Source organism: Tiliqua scincoides, chromosome 1 (genome assembly GCF_035046505.1).
Source record: "Tiliqua scincoides isolate rTilSci1 chromosome 1, rTilSci1.hap2, whole genome shotgun sequence".
NCBI classification, from domain to species: domain Eukaryota; kingdom Metazoa; phylum Chordata; class Lepidosauria; order Squamata; family Scincidae; genus Tiliqua; species Tiliqua scincoides.
In genome coordinates this window covers 303,840,255-303,851,409 of record NC_089821.1, presented here as the reverse complement: position 1 = coordinate 303,851,409, position 11,155 = coordinate 303,840,255, and the positions used below count along the sequence as shown (strand labels likewise).

The 11,155-nt window shown below is 46.3% G+C and overlaps 1 protein-coding gene and 1 pseudogene across 1 annotated transcript in view; both read right to left on the bottom strand.

Annotated features, from left to right (window-relative positions):
* Positions 1 to 4,770, bottom strand: part of C1H14orf180 (chromosome 1 C14orf180 homolog) — a 20,600-nt gene extending 15,830 nt beyond the window's left edge. Inside the window, exons 1-2 of the mRNA XM_066612304.1 lie at positions 4,681 to 4,770; positions 1,606 to 1,732 (exon numbers count right to left, since the gene is read on the bottom strand). Of these exons, the coding sequence (XP_066468401.1) occupies positions 1,606 to 1,732; positions 4,681 to 4,698 (145 nt within the window). The 5' untranslated portion in view covers positions 4,699 to 4,770. The remainder of the gene's footprint in view (positions 1 to 1,605; positions 1,733 to 4,680) is intronic.
* Positions 4,771 to 10,050: 5,280 nt separating this feature from the next.
* LOC136637476 (5S ribosomal RNA) lies at positions 10,051 to 10,170 on the bottom strand (annotated as a pseudogene).
* Positions 10,171 to 11,155: the final 985 nt, after the last annotated feature.

Sequence of the window (11,155 nt, the reverse complement as noted above, 5' to 3'; positions counted from 1 at the left end):
CAAATTCCCATGTTTGTTTGCCACAACGAAGCCCACTTTTCCCTAAAGGTTGATCTCTTCTGATGGATAGACACATGTTAATCAGACACTTCTGGTCACACACAGAGAACTACCAAATACCTGCAGCAGCATTTCTGTTCATGCTCCTGGACGTGATTGGATGTGACCCTGTTACACCTGTATTTTTATGCCTGAGAGGTGACATCATGCTTAGGGAAAAAAGGCTAAAATGGACATGTGTTATAGCAAGAATACCAAATTTAGCCAACTGCTGAGCTGCCTCTCACCACATTGGTTCTTCTGCTCCTGCTGCACTCAGATAAGATAATCTGAAGACTCCTTCTGAGACCAGTCAGCAACCCTGGTGCGGATCTGCATCAATGGCCCACCCATGATGCCACCTGATGTGGGTTCCATCAGTGGCATATTGCAAGTGGGTGGTGGATACAAGGTGCTTTTCACCCCGAGTCTGCTGATGCCACCACCGCCCTCCAACCTGCTGGCAACGCAAGGTCAATGAGCTGCTTTCCGCTCACTTGCGCAAGAAGCAGATTATTCCCCTCCTTAAGAACATAAGAAGAGCCCCACTGGATCAGGCCATAGGCCCATCTAGTCCAGCTTCCTGTATCTCACAGCGGCCCACCAAATGCCCCAGGGAGCACACCAGATAACAAGAGGCCTGCAAGGCTTCCTGGGAATTGTAGTTAAAAACATAAGAAGAGCCCCACTGGATCAGGCCATAGGCCCATCTAGTCCAGCTTCCTGTATCTCACAGCGGCCCACCAAATGCCCCAGGGAGCACACCAGATAACAAGAGACCTGCAAGGCTTCCTGGGAATTGAAATTAAGAACATAAGAACAGCCCCACTGGAACAGTCCATAGGCCCATCTAGTCCAGCTTCCTGTATCTCACAGCGGCCCACCAACTCCTCACAGTGTTCCTCGTGTGACCATGAAACCTGGAATACCAGGACTTCCTGTTTCATTTACATGGAGAGCACACTCAAGTCTCGTACATTTACTCTTGGTTTGCTGCCTAAAAGCAGTCATCCCTAAGTGCTAAGTGTTTTTCAACCTTGGGGTCAGGACCCCAGTGGGTCACAAAGCCTCAGTTGTGGCATCATGGCAACTTATTGGAACAAAATAGTGGAAGACCACTGGACTAGAGCACCACCTGGTAAAGGGGGAGGCATCTGGTGTACCCCTTCAGCTACCAGGGGATGGTGTCCCAGTCCTGCTCTGGTTGTTAGCAACTGTGCGGAAATAGCGTTCACTAGTGCCAGGTAACTTTTTCCGCTCTCTCTAATAAGAATATTTGGTTACAGAGAACCGCGTTGGAAAGGCATTAAGATGGTGCGGATACGGTCCTGAGAGAGAGGCAGAATGGATGGTGGGTCCTCAGTCTCTTTATTTATTTACTGGGGTCATGGCACAAAAAAGGCTGAAGACCACTGTGGTAATACATGGCCCTAAATGCCACATGGAGCCCTCAGAAGTAATCATGAAGTCAACAGATTGTAGGGGTTGCTGAAGAGAACCACAAAGGTATGTGGGTGAGAGAGAGGAAGGGGGTACTTTGAGATCTAATTCCCACTAACAACATACCATGTCGAATCACCTCTTCAGGCTCCTGGAATCGAACTCTTCTTTCTGCTTTCCGCTTTTCACTCAGAGCTTGGTTGATGGCTGACCTTTTTCTCAGGATGGAAGGAGGACGTTTGGTGTAGTGTGTCTAGAAAATTGATTACAAAATAAATGCCTGCTCTCTTGATGTGACATGAATTACAAAATAGCGATGTACCATATTTTCACCCCAATAACTTTTTGAATAAAATGTAGTGCTGATTTTCTTTTTTAGGGCAGCCAAAATGCCCCCCCCTCCAACCACAGCTGAATCTTTTGCTGCTTCAGTGCCATTCCTCCTCCCCTTCATGTGTTCCTCTTCTTTTTCTAATGTGATCCCAGCTTCACATGGGGAATGGGGTGTGCGTCGCGGGGGGCACATTTCTGTTGCTCCAACAGTGAAATGATATATTGCTCCTTCTCAGTGACGTAGCTACACCATGTGGTACACTTTCCCACCCACCCCATCTGGTTTTAGCAAAAACTGGAAATGCATTTCTAATGCTTCTGGCAGGCCTTCTAAGGCACTTGGAGGCTATCTGTGGCCTCCTCAAGACTCAGAAGGCCTTACAAGTCTGCTGGATGCCTTATAAATGCACGTCCAATTTCAGAGAAAACTGGAAGGGATTTTCGAAGCTGTCCGGCAGACCTTGTAAGTCCTTCTGAGTGAACTGATATTTATTTATTTATTTATTTATTTATTTATTGGATTTGTATTCCACCTTTCTCCCCGAAGGGCACCCAAGGCGGCTGATATGGAACGGATTCTGAGTGAACGCGCCCAGTCTCGGGGGCCTCAGAAAGGCACCCTCTGGCCCAAGGCAATTGCTCTCAGCCCCCCTTAGCAATGCTATTGCTTCTTCTCACATAGCAACATTACTGTTTCATTGCTTCTCTCAAAAATTGCCAATGGAGGGACTTTTTTTTACCGTAGGTGTGGAATTCTTCACAAAACTCAGTTCCTCATTTAAGTACAGTCTCCCTTTCACCAACATGTATGTAAGATCCAAGGCCATCTTACAAGCTTTATAACTGACATTTGAACCCAACTCGCTTGGCCAAAGTGCAGCATGCTCCCTGCCACATCACATGTGCTTTCAGTGTCTAAGGGCGCAATCCTAACCCCTTATGTCAGTACTTTCCAGCACTGGCATAGGAACTGGCTAAGGGGACATGTGCTGCATCCTGAAGTTGGGTGTCACTCATGGAGGCCTCCTCAAAGTAAGGGAATGTTTGTTCCCTTACCTCAGAGTTGCATTGCCTTTATGTCAGTGCTGGAAAGTACTGACATAAGGGGTTAGGATTGCACCCTAATACTCTCAAAAAGCACTTCTTTAATAGCACATTCTCTCCTATATTTTTATTGCACTGTTTCTTTCCTAGTTATTGTATAGGGAGTAAAGTTACCAGAACACAACCGAGATACAGAGATATCATATATCTCTCTCGTGCCAATATCATTATGGTCACATTTTATACGTCTTACAAATTAGATCCATTATTACAGTAATAAAGTGGGATTTGAACATTAGAATTTCCTACAGATATTACAATAAAATTATTGATAGAATTCTAGTTGGGAACAGACATGATTTATTGTTCTAGGGGATTTTAAAGACTCTGGGGGCCTGCCAGCATTAAATATACATCTTCTAGTCAAGATGTTTCAGCATTGATTGCTGAAATATGGGTTTTTTTATTATTGTCCCAGCTGCATCAATAGTACAATAGCTTATTCTTTTGTTTTCCTAGGGCTATTTGTAGACCAAGTTGCTTTTGTGCTCTTCCAAAGGCTTGGAAGAAACTCAGCCCTATAAATGCCTCTCAGATATGAAGTTTCTTTATTGCTGGCTGGGATGGAGATGGCTAATTCTGTTCTTGATTACCATAAAAGTGCCAGTTTATGAATGCCTCAGGACGGGTAATATGGACACACAGATTGTGATGCAGTCCCCAGTGACTAAGTAGTCCCCGGTGTTTAAGAAAGTTGTAGCTTGCTTAGAGATGGCAGGAACTAGTTCTATGTGGATTTGCAGACTTCATAGGCCACAACCCTTTTGTAACATAGCATTTTGGCAAAACAACCCTGAATGGAAGAGCCTGCATAGTACAAATTCTGTAACTGTGAAATGCTATAATCCAGCTTCATGAAATAGTGCTTGTTCAGAGGAAAAGAAAAAGATGCACCATAGGATCGCTGGCCCCACTCTGTGCCCTGCTATCATTTGAGGTGTAGGTGCTGGGGATTTGGGTTGTGACACCCAAGCTTTGTAACATCCTTCCCCAGGAGACCAATTCGGCCCCCTTTCTCCCTGCATTTGGTGGATCAGCTAAGTGGTGTTACTTCCTTAGTTTTCATTGCTGGCTTGTCACCTGCTGATTTTCATGTGATACTGTGGACCCCATTGTACACTGCTCTGGATTCTTGATATCCTGCCATATTTGTTGATTGCTTTATTGTATTTTTATCACATTGGATTCAGCTTCAGGTGCCTTGGGTAGGAAAGGGACATGTAAATACATAAACAGCTGCACCTGTACTCACATCCAGGGATAAAGCCTTAAACACTGCTTAGCTGACTTCAATTCACAAGGATTATTTGAAAAACTGTAGCTTGTTAGCAATACTAATTACATGGTATAGAGTATACACTTTAGAATTCAAATCATAGCTGCATTTCTCCCTTTTGACAGCTCTCTAACCCTAGGCTGCCCAGCCCTTCCGTCAGAGCAGCTAACTCAATTTCAGACAGTGCCTGTCCAATCAGGCTCATTGTGATATCACGGCAGATCTATCACTTGCCACTAGACAACCCTCAGAGCCCTGTAGGCTGTTTGTATATTAGGGCCCAATCCTATCCAACTTTCCAGTGCCAACTTGCAGCTGTGCCAATGGGACTTGCACTACATTCTGCAGTAGGGGGCAAGCCTGGGAGGCTTCCTCAAGGTAAGGGAATGTTTGTTACCTTATCCTGGGGCTGCATTGTGACTGCATCGATGCTGGAAAACTGGATAGGATTGGGCCCTTAGTTAGTAATAACAGTTGTCCAGTCTTACCTTTTCTTTCCTGTGCATTTAAGAATCTGAAGGAACTCCCTCATGCTGCAAAAAAGTGACATCTGGAGCACTTCTGGGAGTCTTGGGATTGTTGCTCTTTCATGTCTTCTGCAAGGATGGTAGGACACAGTCATAAGAACATAAGAACAGCCCCACTGGATCAGGCCATAGGCCCATCTAGTCCAGCTTCCTGTATCTCACAGCGGCCCACCAAATGCCCCAGGGAGCACACCAGATAACAAGAGACCTCATCCTGGTGCCCTCCCTTCCATCTGGCATTCTGACATAGCCCATTTCTAAAATCAGGAGGTTGCACATGCACATCATGGCTTGTACCCCGTAATGGATTTTTCCTCCAGAAACTTGTCCAATCCCCTTTTAAAGGCGTCCAGGCCAGTCGCCATCACCACATCCTGTGGCAAAGAGTTCCACAGACCAACCACATGCTGAGTAAAGAAATATTTTCTTTTGTCTGTCCTAACCCGCCCAACACTCAATTTTAGTGGATGTCCCCTGGTTCTGGTATTATGTGAGAGTGTAAAGAGCATCTCCCTATCCACTCTGTCCATCCCCTGCATAATTTTGTATGTCTCAATCATGTCCCCCCTCAGGCGCCTCTTTTCTAGGCTGAAGAGGCCCAAACACCGTAGCCTTTCCTCATAAGGAAGGTGCCCCAGCCCAGTAATCATCTTAGTCGCTCTCTTTTGCACCTTTTCCACTATATCTTTTTTGAGATGTGGTGACCAGAACTGAACACAATACTCCAGGTGTGTGGCCTTACCATCATAGTCACAGTCACCAGTCACAGGAGATAATAGATCCCCCAAATGGAAAGTGACCCAAGTCACTGTAAGCCACTTCCGCCTATGACCCATTGAAATTAAAGGCAGCTACACCAATAGGCTGTTTGTCTCTAGACGATGATGCTCTTGGTGCATTGTGCACATAGAGGGCAAGGCTGCTATCTGAATTTAAGGGTCCAGTTTTAACCAATGTGCCAGTACCAATGCGACTGCAGTGCAGCCCCAAGGTAAAGAAACAAATATTCTCTTATCTTGAGGAGACCTCTGGGACTGTTCCCCCACTGCAAATGGCTCATGGACACAGCTGCATGGGTGCTGGAAAGTTGGATAGCGCTTTGTATAATCTAAGATGCTAGGAGTCTGGCTTCCTTCCATGCAAGTGAGCAGCAGTTACCCGGGCATTCATGTTCCTCCTAGTCCAGCCAGGAAAATAAAAGGAGCAATTTCATCAACCACTAACCTAATTCTGTGAACTGTTTTCAGACAAACCTGAAGTGGGAGTCAGCTCTGCTAATTAAATAAGGAAGGAAGGCCCATAGCCAGGGAGACAGACCAGGGACAGACTGCACTTGCTCCCGGTGTGGAAGGGATTGTCACTCCCGAATCGGCCTTTTCAGCCACACTAGACGCTATTCCAGAACCACCATTCAGAGCACGATACCAGAGTCTTTCGAGACTGAAGGTTGCCAACATGTAAGTTGGGTGAGAAATAATAAACAATGACAACAGCAGTGAACTTTTGAGTTCAGACCGTTTGGACAGTCACAATGCAGAAAGTGACTGAGTTCCAAAGATCCTGTTAGAAGGATGCATCACCGTGCGAAAGACTACCAATTCATTGTAGCAGAAGCATATAAGTATTTTTTTAAACAGTTGCACTCATTACACAGACTCACATGAAAGTTGGAATGTGGGAGGTCACTTTCAGAAGTGTTTGTGTGTGCATGGGGGTGGGACGAAATCTGGGCGAGATTAAACTAGTGCCAAGCCCCATGTATCATCTTGATAATTTGGAGGAGAAATGGGTGGGGGGTGTGGTTGTGGGATATGAATTTCCTCCTGAAAAAGCCAGAACTGTGCCTTTCAAACCCTCTCTGGATCTGTGAGCATTAACTTACATGTCTGCATTGTAGGGTGCATGTACAATGGTTGCACACAAGGCAAGTTGGGAAACTTGCCTTTCCAGGGCAAGAGGCTTAAGTTAGTTGCACGTGAGTTGACTCAAAGCAAGGATTCAAATGAATGCGTATAGATCAAGGGGGAGACTACATAGTGATCTTGCTCCCTTTTTTCTGTGCTTTCACTTATCCTGGATAGGTCATGAGGACTGGGCAAAACTTTGCAGCAACAGAAGAAATGAGTGGCAGCACAGCATAGTGTGTGTGTGTGTGTGTGTGTGTGTGTGTGTGTGTGTGATAGAGAGATTGCCTAGGCAAATCAGCTGACTCTTCTCTCTACCTCATTTGTGCTGTGCTGTGGCATCTCACAGGCTGCAGCACACCTTAGGAAGAAAGGGTGACTCCCTCTCTTCCAGCGTGCAGCAGAGTTATCTCTACCAACTCTACAACACTGTGGAAAGGTCCAGAACTACAAACAGGCTTGCCGCTCCTCTCTTGCACTTCCCAACTGCGGGAAAACCTGGTAATAAACGTGATACGATTAAAAAAAAATGTTACACGCATTGGAAAACGGCATAAACCGTATGAACTCTGCTTCCCCCCCATTTCCTTCTTCAGGAATAAATACTTGAGACAAGCAAAGTACTTTGTAAATGATGCCTTTGTATGGGTTCATACAGCCTGGTTCAATTATTCCAAAACCGAGCAATTTTCTCATATCATTGAATCTGGTTTTATTGCAAATAGGGTCATAGAAATAGTCATTCTCTGTGATAATGGACTTAGTTTATCTTAACTATTAACACTTCCAGAGGCTTGTGCGCCTGCACAGATACAACATTTATGTATATATATGCGCGGCTGCGCATATATTAATAATGAAGTAACCTTATCTCATGCAATCTGAAAACAAAATCATGTAATAGCAGGCTGCAGTGTGTACCGGTGTAACTGGAAGCTTGAATATCCGGCTCACAGAACCATGAATAAATCAGGAAGGATACTTCCACTGTTCCTTTAGTTTCCCACGTGTCAAATGATCCTCCATTCAACATTCCAACTCTAATGTACTGGACCCATTTGGTCAATAATAGGGTATAGCCTCTGTTCACAACTAGAAGGAAGGATGGGGTTCCCCTTTGTCAGATGCAATTATCCTCAGCCATGTAAAACAATCACAAACACCATGTCCCATAGCAACCTGATTAGCATGAGGCTGCCTGCGATCTGGTTGTGGTAGTGCAGAAAGAATTCCCCACGGACGGATTCACAGTCAAATGAACACTCCCTGAATGTGATACGCAAACAGTTCTCTGGTACTTCTCATGCAGGGCCTCGCATTACGGAACAGCGGTAAGGTTGAAGATATGAAAGGAAGACTATTGGCCCATGTTGTCCAGAGGGCCCAATCCTATCCAACTTTCCAGCTACTGGTACAGCCGCAATGCAGCCCTGAGGTAAGGGAACAAATGTTCCTACACCTTGAGGAGGCCTCCGTGATTGCCTCCCCACCACAGGATGTAATGCACACCCCATTGGCACGGCTGCACCAGCACTGGAAAATTGGATAGGATTGGGTCTTCAGGCATTTGCTGTCAGAGGGACAAATGAGCATTCAAACCAGGGGCAGATCCAAGGGGGGGGCATAGATGTGTGTCCCCCCCAAACTGTAACACCTGCAGGGAAGGCATGGGTAGAGAAGTTGGGCACCAAGGAATGCCCACTGGGTGGTGTGAGGGGCAGAGTCCAGAAGGGAACCTAGGTCTACCTGCCCAGCAAACCTCAGTCTTGAGGCCAAAGTTCAACCGGGAGCCCAGGTCTACCTATCTAGTTGACCTGGGCTCTGGAGTTAAGTTAGTGCCCCCCCCCACCACAAATACTGCATCTGCCCCGGTTCAAACCAGAGCTTGAAGAGTGAAGTGACATGCAAATCCACTTCTTCTCAATGAACATACAGATCCGCCCTCATTATCTGCGGGTTCAGTACCCATGGATTCAAAAATCTGTGGGTTCCAAACCTGCAGCGTTGGCAACCTGTAGCTCTCTGCACTCGTGTAGCTAGAGGGGGGGCAGTGCACTAAGTTTTGCAGGGAGCCTCCCTACAGAGCGCAAGCGGCTCCTCCCCTTGGGAGCCATTTGCCTCCATAAGAACATAAGAACAGCCCCACTGGATCAGGCCATAGGCCCATCTAGTCCAGCTTCCTGTATCTCACAGTGGCCCACCAAATGCCCCAGGGAGCACACCAGATAACAAGAGACCTGCAAGGCTTCCTGGGAATTGTAGTTAAGAACATAAGAACAGCCCCACTGGATCAGGCCATAGGCCCATCTAGTCCAGCTTCCTGTATCTAACAGCAGCCCCACCAAATGGCCCAAGGAGCACACCAGATAACAAGAGACCTACATCCTGGTGCCCTCCCTTGCATCTGGCATTCTGACATAGCCCATTTCTAAATTCAGGAGGTTGTACATGCACATCAAGGCTTGTAACCCGTAATGGATTTTTCATCCAGAAACGTGTCCATTCCCCTTTTAAAAGCATCCAGGCCAGATGCTGTCACCGCATCCTGTGGCAAAGAGTTCCACAGACCAACCATACGCTGAGTAAAGAAATATTTTCTTTTGTGTGTTCTAACTCTCCTAACACTCAATCTTAGTGGATGTCCCCTGGTTCTGGTGTTATGTGAGAGTGTAAAGAGCATCTCCCTATCCACTTTATCCTTCCCCTGCATAATTTTGTATGTCTCAATCATGTCCCCCCTCAGGCACGTCTTTTCCTTCGCCCTGCCCACATGGCTCCCTGCAAAATATGTGTGCCACCCCGCTCTAGCTATGTCAGTGGCCCTCTGAACCCGACCAGGGCTCAGAGGGCTGAGCCTGTGCGCAGCCTCCCCAACCCTCAGAAGGGTTGCCTGGAGGCCTTTGTAAGGCTGAAAAGGATGACTTTCAGTTTTTGGCTGAAAACCAGAAATTGTCCTTTTCAGCCCTCTGAAGGGTCTTTGGCCTTTGTGGCCAAAGGGTCTGTGGCCTTTGTGGATAATAAGGGAAGCCCTATAATTGAGTCTGGCTAAATCTGAGATGTAACCATTCCATTTCTTTCCTTCCCCTCATTTCTAATATGGTGGGCTCTGGGCATATGAAGGGAATCCGTTCCAGGTACCCCGCAGATACCAAAATCTGTGGATAATTAAATCTGGGGGTAGGGGGGCTGGCATGGCACTGCAATAACATACCTGGGGGCTGCACTCAGCCCTCCCGAGGTCAAGTGTTGTTTTCCCAGCCTCCTCAGAAGCCTTTCAGAAGTGACTACCAGTCATGTCTAGGAGGTCCTCGGAGGCCCTCCAGTTGTGGATTTGGCATCTGCCAATGCTCAGGTCCATGGATGCTAAGCGCATGGGTAAAGATGGCCCTCTGGTTGGCCACCTTCAGTCTCGAAAGACTATGGTATAAGCCTACAGCACTCAGTATTCCCAGGCGGTCTCCCATCCAAGTACTAACCAGGCCTGTCCCTGCTTAGCTTCCAAGATCAGACGAGATCAGGCATGTACAGGGTAACAGTTGCTGTAGATGGCCCTCTGAACTGATTCAAACCACTTCAATAACATTCAGAATACTATGTCTGACTTTACCCTGATAGAGGAGGCAGAAGCAGATTTCTTGAAACTGATGACTGAGAGCCAGTCTTTTGCTTCCTTTGCTTTTTGTTCTTTCGCACAGGTGTGTGTATGTGACCTCCCAGCCATCCCAATACATCCTGGAAGTAGGACCACAACCCAGACTATCACAAGTTTTGGCAATACCCATTGACCCAGAAGAAGCAGGGACAGAAGAGAAGACAAAATCTTCCTGTCTTATTATGAACCAGAAGGACTGGAACACGGATCACAGTTGTCGTGGGATGCTGTCAAAAATGCCCTTCCCACAGTGTGATCCTTACCCCTGCCATAATATTTGCAAGTACTTGCCACATGGCTCAGCCTCTCACCCAAATAACATGGAACTCTTTACACCAGGAGCCACTGGCAATGGAGAATCACAACTTGATGGGTCAAGACACAAGGTGTGTACAGTACCTGCAAAGGTTATGGCAGGAACAGAGAATCACTTACTCGGAGTAGCTGCATTCAGTGGCATCACTGTGGAGACCAGAGCACATGCTCTGGCCCTGATGCACCACAACCTGGCATTTCAAGGTGAAAGCTGTCAATAGAAAATGCACGCTCTACTTAATGAAACTGACAATTCAAGCCTGCAGTTTGCAAACCACTTACTGCCCTGTAGCCCCCTGTTAAAGTGATTAGCACCACTTCATAATGTGTGTGTACTTGTAGACACACAGTGAGACATACACAAAAGGAGTGATTCAATTGGTAGCTGCAAATATAACTCTTAATAGTTTCCAATAAGAACAGTTATTGACAGTCCAAGTAATTAACAGTTATGGACAAGGTTGACATATGAATTATTTTGATGCTAACCATAGGTAGAAAAAAGTGTGTGTGTGTGTGTGATAAAAGAGGAAAAAGGTTGAGTGTATCACATTCTTATCATTCA